This window comes from Salvelinus sp. IW2-2015, linkage group LG28 (genome assembly GCF_002910315.2).
Source record: "Salvelinus sp. IW2-2015 linkage group LG28, ASM291031v2, whole genome shotgun sequence".
In the NCBI taxonomy this organism is placed as follows: Eukaryota; Metazoa; Chordata; class Actinopteri; order Salmoniformes; family Salmonidae; genus Salvelinus; species Salvelinus sp. IW2-2015.
The window spans coordinates 17,893,830-17,915,019 of NC_036868.1; the positions used below are offsets into that span (position 1 = coordinate 17,893,830).

The 21,190-nt window shown below is 40.6% G+C and overlaps 1 protein-coding gene across 1 annotated transcript in view; it reads left to right on the forward strand.

Annotated features, from left to right (window-relative positions):
• The window catches only part of kcnh5a (potassium voltage-gated channel, subfamily H (eag-related), member 5a), a 139,721-nt gene extending 125,240 nt beyond the window's left edge, over nt 1-14,481 (forward strand). Inside the window, exon 11 of the mRNA XM_023973544.1 lies at nt 12,905-14,481. Coding sequence (XP_023829312.1) covers nt 12,905-14,041 — 1,137 coding nt within the window. The 3' untranslated portion in view covers nt 14,042-14,481. The remainder of the gene's footprint in view (nt 1-12,904) is intronic.
• The last annotated feature ends 6,709 nt before the right edge of the window (nt 14,482-21,190 follow it).

A 21,190-nucleotide genomic window follows, 5' to 3' on the forward strand; every position in this document is an offset into this window, starting at 1 on the left:
CGGTCAACTGTAGGTGCTGTTATTGTGAAGTGGAAGCACCTGGGAACAACAACGGCTCAGCCACGGAGTGGTAGGCCACACAATCTCACAGAACGGGACCACTGAGTGCTGAAGTGCGTAGTGCATAAAAATTGTCTGTCCTCGGTTGCAACGTTATCTGTGGATTAAGTGTCGGAGTAGAGAAACACACGCTTTTGTATGACTCCAGGTCAAAATTCTACAGAAAAATCTGCTAAAAAGAGGACCATATGCATGTCAGGTAAAATAACAACCCAAAGTTAATCTCCCAGGACAAACTAACTAGCAACAGCTAGCTAGCTAAATGCCAATGAATGTTTTATGTGTGTTTCGACCTGGCCGAAATTAATATAATTGATTCACAGTTGATTTTGGTATTTTAACCTACATGTCATGATTGTGCCTGTTGGGGATAGACAAAATATAAATATGCACGATGGTGTGAAATTGCATTAGTTAAAAAAATTCTTTGGTTTTCCATAAATGGCTACCACTTTGGACATCGTTTGTTAGAGTATTCCTTAAGCCTACAGTATGTGTGAAAGTAATGTGTCTTGGGTATCATTTTAAATGTTGAGTCAAAAAGAAGGGGAGTGTAGCTAAGATGCAGAAGGCACATCTCTCTCCAGAATGTGCTTTCTCCTCCCAATTCGTGTGCATTCCTTGTTTCATAACATTGTGTGAATTGTTTGTCCTTTGATTGTTAGTGTCTATCAATTCCCCATTACATATATCACCAGTAGTACATTTACCGTTAATCCCCCTCATTTCTAATGTACAATGTTTGTTTGGTTATGGTAATTGTTTTATTTCTGTTAATGCATTCGATGTATTATTATTAGAGTCGTTGCATTTGCAGGGCTCACAACCTATGTTTACACTTGTGTGAAAAGTTTTTTTGTCTTTCAATTAAGCTCTCCTCATTTGTCTTTCAAGCACCCACATGGGTCTGTATCTTCCTGATATCCAATAAGGAGGGGACTTGTGGAGCGTCTCAAATAGGATCAAGTTCTATTTTAGCTCCTGGCTACAAAGATGCTCATTCACGCTTTGGAGCGGTGTGGGGGAAATGATTGAATAACATGTATGTGTAAAAACAGTGCAGGTTCAATTCATCTTCTAAAGTTTTCAACTTTGTTTCCAAAAGGCTCCTTTTGTCTTGTTCGTCCATGGGCTCACAATCTCCCAGTTGCTTGGGGATATGTTGATTTATCAAGTTTAGAGGCTTGAACCTTTGTTGTCTGGTTTCTAGATTTTATACTGAACAAAAATATAAAGCAACAATTTCAACAATTTCAAACGATTTTACTGAGTTACAGTTTATATAAGGAAATCAGTCAATTGAAATACATGAATTAGGTCTTCATCTATGGATTTCACATGCCTGGGCAGGGGCGCAGTCATAGGTGGGCCTGAGACGGCATAGGCCCATCCACTTGGGAGTCAGACGCACCCACTGGGAAGCCAGGCCCAGCCAATCAGAAGGAGTTTTTCCCCACAAAGGGCTTGATTATAGACAGAAATACTCCTCAGTTTCATCAGCTGTCCGGGTGACTGGTCTCAGACGATCCCACAGATGAATAAGATGGATGTAGAGGTCCTGGGCTGGCGGGGTTACACATGGTCTGCGGTTGTGAGGCCATTTGGAATATTAAATTCTCTGGCAACAGCTCTGGTGGACATTCCTGAAGTTAACAGGCAAATTGCACGCTCCCTCAATACTTGAGACATCTATGGCATTGTGTTGTGTGACAAAACTGCATATTTTAGAGTGGCCTTTTATTGACCCCCAGCACAAGGTGCACCTGTGTAATGATCATTCTGTTTAATCAGCTTCTTGATATGCCACACATTTTAGGTGGATGGATTATCTTGGCAACGGAGAAATGCTCACTAACAGGGAGGTAAACAAATTTGTGCACAAAAATGGAGTAGAATAAGCTTTTTCTGCATAAGGCACATTTCTGGGATCTTTCATTTCAGCTCATTAAACATGGGACTAACACTTTACATGTTGCATTTATATTTTTGTTCAGTATATATGGATACTCTATGGAGGAGTTAGTTGAATCAAAATGAAATTATGAGTTGAATATTTTCAGGGCAGTGTTGATAAAATTGGTCAAATAAAGCATAAGAGATCATTAAAAATAAAATGTTGTTAGATATTACATGGTCTCGATTACAGAAAGATAAAATACTCTCTCAAATGTATGTGTGTGCTGGTGTATGTGTGGTTTGGGTGGGTAAGGCAGTGGGGGAGGGAGGGGGAGGGTACTTGATCCGGTTAGGGAAGAGGGGAAGCTCGGCTTGGGTGAGATAAAGGGGAGGAAAACTGGGAGGGGGAGGTGGAGAGGGATACGCTTGACTTGGGAGAGGGCGAAAAGAAGGATGTATCTATACTACAATGTAATTGTGTTTATTTTTGTGACTTGCAAACCTTCTGTAAAATGAATTAGTGCTGGCCTGATTAGGAGAGGACGTTGAGTCATTATTATTCATTTTTAACCATTATAGCTAAGATCCAATGGTGGTCATTGGTTAGAGTGGAGATGTGCTCTATCCGAGGGATTGGGACGGGGTAGCTGAGAGGGCATCTGACACGTTTTGTGGTGCCTCTCAACTCATCTCACTCTGGCCTTTCGGTGCACCCACTCTCCCCACCAGCCAATATACTTTCATTGACAAGGTATTACAAACTGAGCACAGTACTTAAGTGGCAAGCCTTCTCCAATGTATTTACAATAACATGATCCACAGACTGTTGGTACATTAGGAGAGAAGTTGGAGCTTAAAAAAACATATAAAAGGCGCAGCGCCTCAAAGTGCAAAGAAGTGCTTTGCTTTTTGTTCTTTTGTGTTCTCTGTTAAATGTTTTCTCAGCCTACATGTTCACATGTTCTATATATGTAATGTATACAATAACTACAGTATGTATTCATACTATGAATCTCCCATATCCATGGGATGTCCACTGCCTTCTGCAAAACATTTTTGTATTATGTTTATTCAATGATAGATGAAACATACAAGGTTAACTTTGATTGAACATTTAAAGAGGAGCTGGATTGGAGAGGCCTATGCTGCCACCTACTGTATTAACAGCAGAGGTGTAGGCATCCTGATAAACAAGAATATACCATTTCCGCTTATATCCCAGCACATGGACCAAGAAGACCGTTTTCTAATTTTGAAATGTACGTTACATTATGTTTTTAGATAGAATTCAAGCTATGTTTAATCAAATCCAGACAGGAACTATAATTTAAATCACACATTCCACAAGTTAAATAGACACAGAAATAAAAAAGGCAAATTCAAGGAGCCTCCAAAGATGCTGAAAATGTTAATCTCCACAAATAATTTACAGGACACCTGGAGATTACTATTCTCAACTACAAAAGACTACTACAAAGTAAGATAATCTATTCAAGAATTGACTACATTTTTCTTTCCAAAAATGCACTCAACAATATACTGGGTTAAAAAGTCCATGACGTAGTGATATCGGATAACTCTCCTGCATCATGCATAACTACACCAACAGAAAATACAATTAGTGACATATGGAGAATGAACAGAACACATCTTCAAGACCCGACATTTACTAAATATGCAAACAACTTTTTTTTAACTTTACCATTACAAATGTAGACATAGAGGACAGAGAAAAACTGACCCCCGACATTCTTGTGCATGCTTTAAAGGCATGCATACTTAAGGGGAATGATAATATCATATTCTGAGTTAGAAATTAAAATGAGTGAAAAATAAATCACCATTTTAGAAAAGGACCATAAAAAATATTTACAAGGTAAAGAAGAAAATACCATTTCTGAACTTAAGATAATATTTTATTTTGCTATCACACTTTTATTTTGCTATTTTATTTTGCTATCACACTTAGCAAGATAGAGGATAGAGCGAGTTTTATTGATACTGAGAACAGAATGTATATGACAGTACCAGTCAAAAGTTTGGACACACCTACTCATTCAAGGGTTTTTCTTTCTTTTTTTTATTTTCTAAATTGTAGAATAAAAGTGAAGACATCAAAACTATGAAATAACACATATGGAATCATGTACTACCGAAAAAGGTGTAGCCACCCTTTGCCTTGATGAGTGCTTTGCACACTCTCAGCATTCTCTCAACCAGCTTCACCTGGAATACTTTTACAACAGTCTTGAAGGAGTTATGCTGAACACTTGTTGGCTGCTTTTCCTTCACTCTGCGGTGCAACTTATCCCAAACCATCTCAATTGGGTTGAGATCGGGTGATTGTAGAGAACAAGTCATCTTATGCAGCACTCCATCACTTTCTTTCTTGGTAAAATAACCCTTACACAGACTGGAGGAGTTGGTTCATTGTCCTGTTGAAAAACAAATGATAGTCCTACGAAGTGAAAACCATATGGGATGGTGTATCGCTGCAGAATGTTGTGGTAGCCATGCTGCATAAATGTGCCTTGAATTCTAAATAAATCACAGTTTCACCAGCAAAGCACCCCCACACCATCACATCTCCTCCTCCATGCTTCACAGTGTGAACCACACATGCGGAGATCATCCGTTCACCTACTCTGCGTCTCACAATGACACGGCGGTTGGAACCAATAATCTCAAATTTGGACTCATCAGACCAAAGGACAGATTTCCACCTGTCTAATGTCCATTGCTCGTGTTTCTTGGGTCAAGCAAGTCTCTTCTTCTTATTGGTGTCCTTTAGTAGTGGTTTCTTTGTAGCGATTCAACCATGAAGGCCTGATTCACGCAGTCTCTTCTTCTTATTGGTGTCCTTTAGTAGTGGTTTCTTTGTAGCGATTCAACCATGAAGGCCTGATTCACACAGTCTCTCACATCTGAACAGTTGATGTTGAGATATGTCTGTTACTTGAACTCTGTGAAGCATTTATTTGGGCTGCAATCTGAGGTGCAGTTAACTCTAATGAACTTATCCTCTGCAGCAGAGGTAACTCTGGGTCTTCCTTTCCTGTTGCGGTCCTCATGAGAGCCAGTTTCATCATAGTGCTTGATGGTTTTTGGGACTGCACTTGAAGAAACTTTCAAAGTTCTTGAAATTTTCCATATTGACTGACCTTCATGTCTTAAAGTAATGATGGACTGTCGTTTCTCTTTGCTTATTTGAGCTGTTCTTGTCATAATATGGACTTGGTCTTTTACCAAATAGGTAAAGCTGTCATCAAGGCAAAGGGTGGTTACGTTGAAGAATCTCAAATATAAAATATATTTTGATTTGTTTAACACTTTTTTGGTTACTATGTGATTCCGTGTGTTATTTCATAGTTTGATGCCTTCACTATTATTCTACAATGTAGAAAATAGTAAAAATAAAGAAAAACCCTTGAATGAGTAGGTGTGTCCAAACTTTTGACTGGTACTGTACATGTTTTTAAATAATATTCTTAGAACGTTCTCTGAACTTTACTAAAGTTTTCTTGTGTGTTTTTATGGAACGTTTTAACGTTCTCTGAACAATTTGAGAACATGACTTTAAATAGAATCATGAGAGAACCTGTAGGAAAGGTTATGCTGAAGTACTGAAATTCCCACAGAAGAACATTGTTTCTTAAAGTCCTCTGAACTATTTGAGAACGTTGTCAATGTCAAACCAGTGGGAGAATGTTCCTAGAACATTACCAACATTTAAATTAAATGTAACCACATTTGAACTTTTAGGAAATGTTCAGTTAAAGTAATGATTTTTTTTTGTTAAGTTCCTTAAATGTGCTGAGAATGTTCCAAAGCCAAGCAACTATCCTGCATCCTTCCCTGAACAACCATGCTCTCATCAAGCTTTAAAACCTCTTAAGGATCGGACCCCATACATACATTTTATGTATGGGTGGTCCCGGGAATTGAACACACTACCCTGGCATTACAAGCACCATGCTCTACCAACTGAGATATAAAGGACCACTGTTGTTTGATGCAAGAAACCACTTTACAAAATAAAATGCATTATTATTCCCATACCATTATTACAGAGAATCAGACAAATCATGCTACCCTCTGCCTATTGGCTATTTAGCTTCTTCAAGCCTTTTTTTTTTAAATACAACAATGCCCCTTTAAGACAAAAAAGCTATTTTCATACTCACTTGTGAAAGATGTCTAAAAATGTACAAAGGATAAGAACAAATGTGCACACTTGGCTACATGCAGCTCCCGCTTTGATCTCAAAACAAGCGTATCTACTCATGACCGCTCATGCTGTAAACACAGTCCAGTTCAACGTGAATGGCACAGATCCATATATGGCAATGGTCTATTTGCATATAGGCCTACTGCAGCTCTGATTGTTTTTTTTTGCACTGGTCTGTGTAGAGTACGGGCTGAGTCTTGAGTGTCAATGCAATAGAATTCTACTACGATGCCTACAACAAAATCTCTTGCATAGTTAGTTCTGCGAACGAAGTCTTGCATAGTTTGTTTTGTTTCGGTATGTTGCATTGAAAGTGGATAATATTGCGTTGATTCGATCACAATTCCCACAGTAAAGGGAAACGTAGTGTGTTCACTGAAGGTGAAAACTCTAGAAAGTTGAGTGAAGTAGTTCAATCTCGTGCAGGTTGATATTTCTTCTGTTTGGCAGTCCCGAGGAGTTGCGTTCCGCAGATTAGAGGGAACATTGCTCAGGAAAAACAGATGAGTTTCTCACTACTAATTACCAGTTGGAGGGCCGTTCAAGTGGATTTGTCCAAGTCGTATGTGATAAATTCCCACTTGTTCATTAACGCAGCACACTTCCATGGTTGTTTTTTTGTACCTTTATTTAACTATGCAAGTCAGTTAAGAACAAATTCTTATTTACAATGACAGCCTAGTGGGGAACAGTGGGTTGATTGCCTTGTTCAAGGGCAGAACGACAGATTTTTACCTTGTCAACTCGGGCATTCAATCAAGCAACCTTTCGTTTACTGGCCCAAAGCTCTAACCACTAGGCTACCTGCCGCCTCATTGACTCTCCTATTTAACTGCCCCTGATTGACACTTTTTTTGCTACAAGTTCTGAGTCCATTGGAGAGGATCATTTTGAGCAAAGTGAGGTGTAGAATCACTGATCTACAAATAGTATTCCCTGCCTAATAATAGATTTTGTGCAGTCAAGATTCGCAGAGCTATGCCTCCCCTGAGCCCGCCAAACACACGCACGCACACACGTACACCAGGAGGCTGAAAGCAGCATGGGTCAGCCGCAGAACAGTGCTCCTGGAGCAGATTAGGTAGTTAAATGGCTTGCTCAAGGGCAAAAAGGCGGAAGGTGGCACCTGAAACTCTGATGCCAGCAACCCTCCAGTTGCCAGCTCACTCCCGCCAAATTTTTCCTTGTCCGTTATTGGGTCCAAAACAGCAAAGCTCTGGTTACTGGCCTACTGAAATATCCAACAATTCACAGACGACTCCCAACGTGACATCTGTGATAGGATATTGAGTAATATATATCTGATGGGCGTACATATAATGAAATCATCTCCATCCCCTTTTTCTCCATCTCTGGACCCTTTTGGACTCTGGGTTAATGTGCTGCCCTTAGTGATGCTTTGATTATATACCGTATTACTTAGATCAGTGCATTCGGAAAGTATTCACACCCCTTGACACTTTTCTAATTTTGTTCTGTTACAGCCTTATTTTAAAATGGATTACATTTGTTTTTTTCCTCATCAATCTACACACAATACCCAATAATGACAAAGCAAAAACAGGTTTGTAAATGTATTACAAATAAAAATCAGAAATACCTTATTTACATAAGTATTCAGACCCTTTGCTATGAGACTCAAAATTGAGCTCAGGTGCATCCTGTTTCCATTGATCATCCTTGATATGTTTCTACAACTTGATTTGAGTCTACCTGTGGTAAATTCAGTTGATTGGACATGATCTGGAAAGGCACACACCTGTCTATATAAGGTCCTACAGTTGACATTGCATGTCAGGGTACCCCCAAAAATACTGCAGCATTGAAAGTCCCCAAGAACACAGTGGCCTCCATCATTTGTAAATGGAAGAAGTTTGGAACCACCAAGACTCTTCCTAGAGCTGGCTGCCTGGCCAAACTGAGCAATTGGGGGAGAAGGGACTTGGTCAAGAACCCGGTGGTCACCCTGATCGAGCTCTAGAGTTCCTCTATGGAGATGGGATAACTTTTCAGAAGGACAACCATCTCCATAGCACTCCACCAATCAGGCCTTTATGGTAGAGTGGCCATGGTTTGACCTTGAGAGAGGTTGGGCAGAGAGTGCAGCCCAATCTGAGTCGCTTCACCGTAGCGTCCATCATTCCATCATCTGGACGTTCCAAAAGGATAATAGGTACGTACTGCAGACATTGGACATATCTACTACTTTTACTACTTGACAGTAGAACAATGTAGAGCACAGTAAAGACGGTAGATTCCAATACATACTGTAAGTGGAAACAAAGTCAATGTTTCATGTATTACTGTACGTATGTATGAAATTGAGAGCTATATTACTTTGTAACATGTTTATCTTTTATACTGTATTACTGTAGTGTTCACTGTACTGTATACTATTTTGTTATTGTAGAACTGAAAGACAATCATCACTTGGAGGTAGAACGCGTCTATTTACAGACTAACAGGAGGCTGCCACTGTGCAAATGTCATAAGACTGCGGGAAATCCAACAACAGATTTTTGAAAACCCTGCCATTTTCCAACCATAGCCTGCATCCTTAAGAAACACCATCTCCGAATGAAGCAAATCTACAGAGTCCCATTTGAAAGGAATTCCCAAAGAGTGAAGGATAAACGGTACAAATATGTGCAAATAAGTAATGTACTAGTATTACACTCTTGAAACATTGCCAGTGAACTTTACTATACAGCAATTACAGTATTCACTGTCATTTCAGAGAATCATGGATTTGGATGCAAGTCCCATGCCCCAGGAAATCAAATTCATAGATGAGGCTGGATTCAATTTGGCGAAGACGAGGAGTAGAGGAAGGAACATCATTGGTCAACGTGCCATCATTGAGGTACCTGGCCAGTGCAGGGGAAATGTCACCATATGTACAGCTATGAGCCACAATAGGGTCCTCCATCGCGATGCCACCCTTGGGATCATACAACACTGTCCATCTCCTTAATTTCCTGAACACCTTACACGACAATCTTTTTCTATCGGGATGCTCAGATCTACAACTGGTTCCATGACCCTCCTAGGTTTACAATTCTCTATCTCCCACCATGTTCCCCATTTCTCAACTCCATTAACAAGTTGTTTTCAGCATGGCGGTGGTAGGTGTATGATCGCAAACCCCATGAACGTATGGCCCTTCTCCAGGCAATGGCCTGTGGTGACATTCCAGCAGAGTCCTGTCAGGGGTGGATGTGTAATGCCAGAAGATATTTCCCCCGCTGTCTGGCCAAGGAGAATATCACCTGTGATGTTGATTAAAATCTGTGGACGGACCAAAACAACAGACATGACTGATTTTGTATTTGTTTCTTGACTTATGATTTAGATTTGACAGTTTCTTTATCTATTCCGTACGATTGATCTAACATACAGTACAGTAGTACAAATAGGACTATTTTTCTTCCTTTACATATGCAACATATATTTACTGTATGTTTGCATTTTTACTGTATGTGTGCTTACAGTTTGCTGTTTGACATGTATTGAGTCATGTTGAAATATAAAACATACATTTTTGCATTTGTATTCCTTTCTTGTTTGAGTACACACACAATATACAGTATCACAGCAAAATCTTAGTCTTTACAGTGAAATAGGTTCTGATAGTAGTGTTTTGAATATGTCACATTAGTGTGATCTGGGTTTCACTAAGTTAGATTCATTTGATGAGTGTGTCTCATTTGTATGCAGAGTTTAATTTTGAGCAGGGAGTACATGATTAATGTGTTTTATTTTGCAAGATATCTGTGGGGTTTGGGAAATTTTTTGTGTTTTTGTGTTTTGTGTTGAGAGTTTTGAGTACCTGAGATGTATGTTTGTTAATAATTGGTAAAACTGTAAGTGCCTGAAGGTCCCACAAAGATGACGTGTGTTGGCCAGAGCAGTTACAATGACATTAGTTTGGGCAACACTGGACTGACAGTGAGAAAAACAATATTTGGAGTAGTAGCCTCTGTTTATTAACTTACATCAGAGTTTCAGGTGCCACCTTCTGCCGTTTGTGCTCTTGAGCAAGGCACTTAACCCCTAATATGCTCCAGGGGCGGGGGTATAGCCTGAGCCAGGGGAGGCGTAGCTCTGCGAATCTTGATTTCACAAAATCTATTATTTGGCAGGGAATACTATTTGTAGATCAGTGATTCTACACCTCACTCAAGATGATCCTCTGGGGCATCCCGAGTGGCAAAGTGGTCTAAGGCACTGTATCGCACTGCTAGCGGTGCCACTCGAGAAGCTGGTTAGAGTCCAGGCTCTGTTGCAGCCGGCTGCGGCCGGGAGACCCATGGGGCGGCGTACAATTGGCCCAGCGTCGTCCGAGTTAGGGGAGGGTTTGGCCGGGCAGGGATGTTCCTGTCCCATCGCGCACTAGTGACTCATGTGGCGGGCCAGGCACAAGTCAGCGCTTCCTCCGACACATTGGTGCGGCTGGCTTCCGGGTTAAGCGGGCGTTGTGTCAAGAAGCAGTGCGGCTTGGCTGGGTTGTGTTTCAGAGGACGCACGGCTCTCGACCTTTGCAGCGATGGAACAGGACTATAACTACCAATTGGATACCACACAATTGGGGAGAAAAAGGGGTAATAAAAAAAATTATGATCCTCTACAACTGACTTGGAAGTAGAAAAAAAGTATTTGTCAATTAGGGGAAGTTAAATGGGAGAATCAATGAAACCAACCATGGTAGTATACAGAAAAAAAATAGGAAATCCAAGATCAGAATTCTTGTTTCTGGACACGGCCTGAGTATCACAGCAGCTCACTCACTTTCTGTACAGCACTTTGATATATCAGCTGATGTAAGAAGGGCTATATAAATACATTTGATTTGATTATCTTGGCACTGTGTCACGCTATGGACAGCTATTAATAGATTAATTAATAGACAATAGATTAATAGAATGGATTTAGAACTCCTATTTTGTAAGGGACAGGAAATGTTGCCTGTGCATTTGGCCAATGACAGGCATTCCACATTTAACACCAACCCACATGTGAAAATCTAAATATCAAGTATTTTGGGGGGTTGTATGCAAAAACAAAAATGTTTCAGTTTTTCGATGTCTATCCAAGAAAAACGAAGTCCCCCCCGCTGTTTTCTCACTCCTGATTGCCTCGATTTAATGCAGAAAACAAATGATCCCAACTTACCCTTGGCAGCCACTATCTTTTGATCTTTCTCTCCTCCACTCTTAGTCTCCAAAGCTACTACACTCTTAGAGGATAAGGTGCTATTTTAAACCGTAAAGGGTTCTTCTGTTGTCCCCATAGGAGAACCCTTTGAAGAACCCTTTTTGGTTCCAGGTAGAACCATTTTGGCTTCCATGTAGAACCCTTTCTCCAGAGTAGATAACAAGCGGTACTTGCTGCTCTATTTTTACCTCTATCGAGTGCCTGAAGGTCTCACAAAGATAGTCCAGTGTTGCCAGAACTGACAGTGAGAAAAACATTATTGAGTAGTAGCCTCTGTGTATTAACTTAAATGATAGATAAAGAAACGAGACATAGCACAAATTAAAAATAAATCCCACATAATGAGATGCCTCAGGTTCTATTGTGGTATTATCAAATACAATAATCCCCAATGGTTCCTAGAGAAGGTGCTCTTATCCTCCTTAATATGAAGATTAGAAACCCAAGAAGCAACTATGTGTCCACTCTAGTTTGTGAAGCTGGTCTGGTTATGCCTGCCTGGGTCATCAGTAAGAGGACTGAAACATGTATTAACACCATCAAATTAATACTGTATGTAATCAAAGGGTAGCACAAAAACCCAGAGTCAAAAGGGTACAGAGATGGATAGAAGGGGGTGAAGACGATTTCCATTCTATGTATGCCTATCAGATATGCATTACCCAATAGCCTATCACAGATGTCACGTTGGTTGGGAGTCATCAAAGACGTTGCTGATGACATTTTAAATATGCCACTAGGTGTCAGTCTTTCATTGTTTAAACTCAAGGTGTTACCATAGTGTATATAACAAAATATATATGTGACAATCTCAACAGTTATTAGATAAAATGATCTATCATTTGCTATAATTGTATTTTCATTTTACTTCAGATGCATCAGCATTATGAGCATTATTATGAGATGTTTACCAGCAGATTTACACTGTGTGCAACAATATTGACATAGTGCACTGTACGGTGATTGGAAAATACAGATCTGCTAAATCTGTAACTATCATAGATGTGCATTTTTGTATTTTTTCTCTCAAGACAATTTCGTGTCCGTCTGTAATGTCACTATAAAATCTATAAACTTAAATCTTATTTTGTTAACAGCGATTTGTTTTTCTCTAGGTCTATGCAGCACAAGTTTATGCCTCTTCAGGTTTATATTTTAGCTTCAATAATTTGCGAGTAATGGCAATACTGTATCTAGTAAACATGCAATCAGTAACACTGTGGAGTTCAGTATGTGCATGAGTTGTTTTGGTGCTTCGTTTAGTTGCTAGTTGTCGACATATTTATCACAATTATAATTTTTTTGTGTTCATCCCATTAAATTATAGCATCATATTTTTAATTGTATGGTGGTTGGAAAAACATGCCTTGTCAGAAGCGTAGTATATGCAAGACAGTATACAATACATTTAGATTGTAAAATCTAGTACTTGTGATTAAGGCATGTTCTGATTCACCAGCCTGTCCTTACGCATAGATCTCTCTTCCCCTCGCAATATCTCTGCAGATAATCTTCCGAAAGATTGCCGATGTGAAGAAGGAGGAGGAAGAGCGCCGGCAGCAGAAGAATGAAGTAATGCTCTCCATTCCTGTTGACCACCCGGTTCGCAAGCTCTTCCAGAAGTTCAAGCAGCAGAAAGAGATTCGCATGCCAATCCAAGCTCAGCCTGACCTGGAGCGTAACCGGCTTCAGGTTGAGCACCACCACCCCCTTACCAATCTCCCACACCAACAGTGTCAGACTCACCCCTTGCAGCACCAAAATGGCTCACCGATGCAGAATGGGGCACCTGGCACAGGTGGAGGGACTACCAGCGGTGGCTCCAGTGTAGTTACTGTCTCCCAGATCACCCCGTTGCAGAGTTCACTGGCCTATGTCCACACTGGGGAGCCCATTCACACTGGTTGTCACGAGGTCAAGGAGCTGAAGCCCAGTGTGGTGGACCAGAACTGCCTGAGGGTCACCAGTCTGGTACGGCCCAGGGGTGGAGGTGGTGGTCAAGGCTGGATGCGGTTTAAGAATGCTACTACAGCGGCAGTGCCCCTGGCCCCTGATGAACCTGAAGGGCCACAGCAGAAAGAAGAGGAGGAATGGGGTGACGTGTCCCAATCCTCAGAACAGTTGACTGAGGACAGCAAGAGCCAGGAGGCAGAAGGTGGGGAGATCAGCAGCGGGGGTGGCGCCAGCAGCACAGGAGAGGGGGGCGACGAGAAGAGCGCACTCCACAAGACAGACTCCTGCGACAGTGGCATTACCAAGAGTGATCTTCGGATCGACAGGGCAGGGGACGCACCAAGCCCCTATGAGCGGAGTCCAATGGGGAGAAGTCCTTTTGAACACAGCCTCAGGGTTGGGAGTGTGGGCGTGCTTGGCCACCCCTTCCAACCCATGTCTGAACAGGTGCTGCTCCAGTCCACTCTCCAGGAGGCCAAGCTGGAGCTGAAGGGAGATATCCAGATGCTGAGTGGCCGTTTAGCAACACTTGAAGCCCAAGTTAGTGAGATCCTGAGATTGCTGTCTGAGAAGAGGAGGCTCTCACTGCCGCAGACCTCTACCCCCAAGGCTAAGATCAAATGCCAGGACATCTTCACCGTGTCAAGACCTGTCACACCGGACATTGAGAGAGACGATGGACCTTTTTGAATTACAAAAAAACATTGATGTATTTATTTGCCTTTGACTTCCGTGCCCAATCTTTTTATTTAATGGACAAAATGAGGTAACTGGACACAGAATTTAGGTGGGAAATAGTTTTAGTGTAAATAACCATTTGCATGTCCAGCTGGATTCTGGCCTGCCAAAGACATTTTCAAGAAACCTTTGGATTGCAATTGCTTGTACATTTATGCAGTTGACTGCATGCATAAATGATTTTAAGATACAGATTTTTCACTGTACAGTACCTTCAGTACAGTAGCACAGGGATTTAACAATTTTTGACTTTGTTGATGTACTTTCATGTTGTCTGCTCTTCCCAGGTCCAGTCTATAGACCTTCTATACCGAGCACAAACAGCTAAGCAGTAAAGCGATTTGTAAGAGCTTGGGTCACATAAACAAATACATTACCGGAAAAAAACTGGATTCAGGCCACCTTTTCCAACTTCCCTCATTTAGGTTAACACGGCCATGGTTAATCTTTAGTTAGCATTTGAATTGGAAATTAAAGATTTACATTTTGTTGACTTATTTTTGTGTTGGCAGCCCTGGTTTTAAGGGTTGTTGTGACCACCCCATACAGAAGCAATCTGTCAATATAATAAAGAACAATCTGACAATAAGAATCAGACAGAAGGCCCGCTAGTAGGTCAGAAGGTTGTAAATCACTGATTCATATCGTGATCAACTAGTAAGTCAGAATGTTGTAAATCACTGATTCATATCGTGATCCACTAGTAGGTCAAAATATTGAAAATCACTGATTCATATTGTGATTGCAAAGTGCAATGCTTAGAGTAGTCAATAATCATCTTGTAGACTTCCTGGTTGTTATTACACAACTTTATAAGATCTAAAGCTGTTTTTATTGATCAGATGTTCAACCTGACTGTACCGATTGACAGAAGGTTGGTTACCAGTGTGGGCCCAAAACAAAGAAATGCTTGACACACAGGTATAGTCTAACACTACAAACCTGTATTGATAAGATCTAAAGCTGTTTTAATTGATCAAATGTTCAGTACATCAATGCAGACTCCGACATGAAAACAGGCCCTGTTTAGGCAAATAGCCTCTGTGACTGTCTAATTGACAGAATCAGAATCACCTTTATTCGCAAAAAAATACATTTTGCTGTGGAAAACTCGATCCAAAGATTAAGGCAGAGATGATTTAATGATATAATAGAACAATATTTAATCAAGCAGTTGCAGGGGAGATGTATCTCTGATTTCACAGGGAAGAACTCAAAGAGTAAATGGTTCCATGTCCCTTATATAGTGGGAGGTGATAATACAATCATATTGTTACACAACAGTTATTTTATACAAGCAACAGTTCCAGAACACAATGCCCTTCTTTTAGGATGTAGACATAACAGGAGTCTATGAAAGGCATAACATCACAGTCCRACACAGAACATATCCTTTGAGAAGTTACAACAGCTCACCCTAAATTCTGCCACCACAATTTGCAACAGGAATTTGAAATGGTGCTGCCACAATAAACAGAAAATACAGGCAGACAAACAGAATATATGTATGTACACTATGAACAATGAAGCCAAAAACTACAGACTACACTATAAAAACTACAAGCACACTATAACGATGCATGTAGAGATGAATAAAAAACCCGACCTAAATCTTCATGAGATAATGATTAGCACAAATGTATTGTGAATTTGATATTATTGCATGATTAAATATGTGCCTTAGTTTCTCAATTACCACCTCCAGTACAACATGATTTAGTTACGTTTAAAGACCAAATAGTAGTGTAAAGAACTTACTAAGCTGTTTAATGCAGAGGTTTTTAATACATTGTGGTTTCAACCATACACTCCCCTTAGTTTTTCGTTATACTAAAAATGTTTAATACAAAAATGTTAATTCCAATTTTACAAAGATACAAAACTGTTTGTGGATTATGCTTGCATAGAGAGGACTTTCATGCATGTGCTTGAGATTTATTTTCCCAGATGGAAATGAATGGAAGCATCCTCATTGTTTACCATATCATATTGTTAGCCACCACTTTGTGTAGAGAGTGGCCATGTCCACAACTGATTGAATGCATTTTGGAAAGATGACATATCTACAGAAATTGCCTTGATAAGACACCTTATTTAACAAACATGAACACAGAGCCGACACTATATAAAGACTATGTAAGCATGACTAGGCCAGATTCAAGATGCTGATTCAGTCCACATTTATTGTTTGTGTTTGCAAAAATGTACAACTTTCATTAAAATCAGAATGACTTTGTTTTATCTTGTATAATTACATGCATTAAAATGTTGTTAGCTGTTGCACAGGAACAATGTGATTTCTGCAGAATAAGTTTGATCGAATTCCCGACTATGGGTCATTCAGTGTGAATATAACGCTGTGTGCTGAGATTTGGGAAGCAAGTTCAGGGAGTGAGTGTTTTAATAAAATAAACAGAACAAAATACAAAACAAGAACCACTAACAGACCACAGACATGAAACTGAAACAGAAACAATGAAGCCTGGGGAAGGAACCAAAGGGAGTGACATATCTAGGGAAGGTAATCAGGGAAGTGATAGATTCCAGGTGAGCGTAACGATGGTGACAGGTGTGCGCCATAACGAGCAGACTGGTGACCTAGAGGCCGGAGAGGGAGCACATGTGACAGTGTAACTGGAACAAAAATATACCATTGGGTTTTGGATTTTTCTGAAATTTAGTTAATAGAAAGGAACTTTTAAGGAATTTTGGGGGGCATATTTGACATTTGTTTGCAGAAGGATTATTGAGAAATGATTTTTGTTGGGACATTTGGTCTTATCATGGCCTCATTTAAGACACATTTAGTCTGTATTGGTGCCATCTGAACCTTCACCGTGTGCTCTGAAATATGAGCAAGCACAATAATATTTCAAACAAAATGTTTGATTTTAGCCAGTTTTAGCTAATTTGACTTCTCTAGGGTGTTGTTTCAACCAAACCATTTAGAAATGTGTTAGCGGGTCATATAGCAATGTCCAGAGTCGGACTTTTGGAGAATGTAGCAATGCTAGTGGAATCAGTTTGTATCAGTTCCCAATGGGCACAGAAATCTCATCAACATCTAGTTTTGAATTACATTTGGTTGAGGTTTCAACTAATGTGAATTCAATGTGAAATCAACGAAAAGGTCACCATGTCATTGGATTTAGGTTGAAAGTTGGGTGAAAAAATAAGAAATGACCTTATGTTGATGATTGTTTGCAAATCCGTTTTCCATGTTGAGTCAATGTCATCATAGATGTTTTTGGTAGAAATAATGTGGAAACAATGTTGATTCAACCAGTTTTGTCCAGTGGGTTAAAGGGAATGGGGTATACCTAGTCAGTTGTTCAACTGAATGTATTCAACTGAAATGTGTGTTCCGCGGGTTAGCAGTGCAATCAAAATCAGTTAATTCTAATACAATCCGTTTCCACTAGCATGCTCATGGATTTCAGTTTGTATTGAATGCTATGTTCCTGTAATAAAACTTGAACTTGATTGTTACCTTCTCAAAAAAATATTAGCCAAATTATTATGGAGGGTGCTAAATAACCAGCTAACACTTAAAACGTTTTGGGTGAAACAACAATACCTTTGTGAAGTCGAAAATAAACTACAAGATGTTTTTATAATGCACCCAATTTTGCTAAATAGGTTTGGCATGTTTTAAGTCCACATTGTTATTCTTGGCTTCAAGTAGGCCTACATGTCTTTACGCAGCACATTCACACTTCTCAAGAAGTAAGAACAAAATATTAGGCTCCTATAAATTGTATTTTATATGCGAGGCACGTTCTTAATAGCAATCCGTCAATACAGAAGCAATCCGTCAATATAGTAAAGAACAATCTGACATCACAGTCCAACACAGAACATATCCTTTGAGAAGTTACAACAGCTCACCCTAAATTCTGCCACCACAATTTGCAACAGGAATTTGAAATGGTGCTGCCACAATAAACAGAATATATAGGCAGACAATCTACAGAATATACAGAATATACATTGTATTTTATATGCAAGGCTCGTTCTAAATAGGCAAGATAAATCCGCTGTTGATATGGCATTATAGGACTGAATAATGTAAATGTTTGGAGGAGCACGTCTTTGAAAAATAGGTGTATACTTGAACATGCAAAATTAAGTATGCAGGCATGTGAATTGTAAAAACCTACAAAACATTTCAAAGCACTCTCACGAATAGACAATTTCAAATCCTTTTATTGATAGGCTACTTGGCCAATGCATGGACAGGATAAAAAAGACGCAATGACGCGTTGCCGTTGAACCAAACTTCGTTATAAACTCAGCAAAAAAAGAAACGTCCCTTTTTCAGGACCCTGTCTTTCAAAGATAATTCGCAAAAATCCAAATAACTTCACAGATCTTCATTGTAAAGGGTTTAAACACTGTTTCCTATGCTTGCTCAATGAACCATAAACAATTAATGAACATGCACCTGTGGAACAGTCGTTAAGACACTAACACCTTACAGACGGTAGACAATTAAGGTCAAAGTTATGAAAACTTAAGACACTAAAGAGGCCATTCTACTGACTCTGAAAAACACCAAAAGAAAGATGCCCAGGGTCCCTGCTCATCTGTGTGAACGTGTCTTAGGCATGCTGCAAGGAAGCATGAGGACTGCAGATGTGGCCAGGGCAATAAATTGCAGTGTCCGTACTGTGAGACGCCTAAGACAGCGCTACAGGGAGACAGGACAGACAGCTGATTGTCCTCGCAGTGGCAGACCACGTGTAACAACACCTGCACAGGATCGGTACATCCGAAAATCATACCTGCGGGACAGGTACAGGATGGCAACAACAACTACTCGAGTAACACCAGGAAAGCGCAATCCCTCCATCAGTGCTCAGACTGTCCGCAATAGGCTGGACTGAGGGCTTGTAGGCCTGTTGTAAAGCAGGTCCTCACCAGACATCACCGGCAACAACGTTGCCTATGGGCACAAACCCACCGTCGCTGGACCAGACAGGACTGACAAAAAGTGCTCTTCACTGACAAGTCGCGGTTTTGTCTCACCAGGGGTGATGGTCAGATTCGCGTTTATCGTCGAAGGAATGAGCGTGACACCGAGGCCTGTACTCTGGAGTGGGATCGATTTGGAGGTGGAGGGTCCGTCATGGTCTGGGGCGGTATGTCACAGCATCATCAGACTGAGCTTGTTATCATTGCAGGCAATCTCAACACTGTGTGTTACAGGGAAGACATCCTGCTCCCTCATGTGGTACCCTTCCTGCAGGCTCATCCTGACATGACCCTCCAGCATGACAATGCCACCAGCCATACTGCTCATTCTGTGCGTGATTTCCTGCAAGACAGGAATGTCAGTGTTCTGCCATGATCAGCGAAGAGCCCGGATCTCAATCCCATTGAGCACGTCTGGGACCTGTTGGATCGGAGGGTGAGCGTTAGGGCCATTCCCCCCAGAAATGTCCGGGAACTTGCAGGTGCCTTGGTGGAAGAGTGGGGTAACATCTCACAGCCAGAACTGGTAAATCTGGTGCAGTCCATGAGGAGGAGATGCACTGCAGTACTTAATGCAGCTGGTGGCCACACCAGATACTGACTGTTACTTTTGATTTTGACCCCCCTTTTGTTCAGGGACACATTATTCCATTTATGTTAGTCATATGTCTGTGGAACTCGTTCAGTTTATGTCTCAGTTGTTGAATCTTATGTTCATACAAATATTTACGCATGTTAAGTTTGCTGAAAATAATTCGCAGTTGACAGTGAGAGGACGTTTCTTTTTTTGCTGACCTACTGCCGGTGACCCTCTAAATACGAGGGTCACCGGCATCATCACATCTGTCGTTCCATGAAAAACCTAGACATCCGAAACAATAATAGGAGCTGGCTAAAATAAGGTAGAATCAGTGGTGATTTTAGCATGTAAATCTTGGTGGGGCAAACTCCCCAAAAATGGTTTAGATGCATGCCAGTCCCAACAGCAGTCCCAACACCATACCACTGCCACACCTGGCTATACGAGGAGCGTTGTCTGGCAGCGAAACATTCAGCCTAATTTACTGCCTTTAAAAAAAAACATAGCTGATACGGCTGACTTGCTTAGACAAATGTGGTTTCTACTGCCAATTAAGATGTACAAACTATGGCATATGAGGATGACGAGTGGATAAGAGGCAATCTGTAATTTCAATTAAGACATTAATGAGCGAGTTCGGACGGACGTAGTCAATATAACTATTTGTTCAGCACTTTTGGAATATACAACGACACAATTCAGAACATGGGCCGTTCTTACAGTATTCTCCCTGTACACCAAGTCAGAACTGTAGGATAAATAAAGGGGGAATATAAGCAGAGAACCAAATCAAATCAAATGTTATGTCACATGCGCCGAATACAACCTTACCATGAAATGCTTACTTACAAGCCCTTAACCAACAATGCAGTGCAAGAAGTAGAGTTAAGAAGAAATATACGAAATAAACTAAGGTGAAAATAAATACAGGTTAGTCGAGGGCGTACAGGTTAGTAATTTGTAAAGTGACTATGCATGGATAATAAACAGCAGGGGGAGGGAATGTAAATAGTTTGGATGGATTAATTGTTCAGCAGTCTTATGGCTTGGGGGTCGACGCTGTAACCTGTTTGGGATAGGGGGCAGCATTTTCACTTTTGGATGAAAAGCGTGCCCAGAGTAAACTGCCTCCTACTCAGTCCCAGATGCTAATATATGCATAGTATTAGTAGTATTGGATAGAAAACACTCTGAAGTTTCTAGAATTGTTTGAATGATGTCTGTGAGTATAACAGAACTCATATGGCAGGCGAAAACCTGAGAAAAATCCAACCAGGAAGTGGGAAATCTGAGGTTTGTAGTTTTTGAAAGYTTGGCCTATCGAATACACAGTGTCTATGGGGTCATTRTGCACTTCCTAAGGCTTCCACTAGATGTCAACCGTCTTTAGAAACTTGTTTGAGRCTTCTACTGTAAAGGAGGGGCTCATAAGTGCTCTTTGAGTGAGTGGTCTGGCAGAGTGCCACAAACTCTGACGCTCGTTCACGTGAGTGGTAGCTCTCGTTCCATGGCTTTTCTACAGACAAAGAATTTCTCCGGTTGTAACA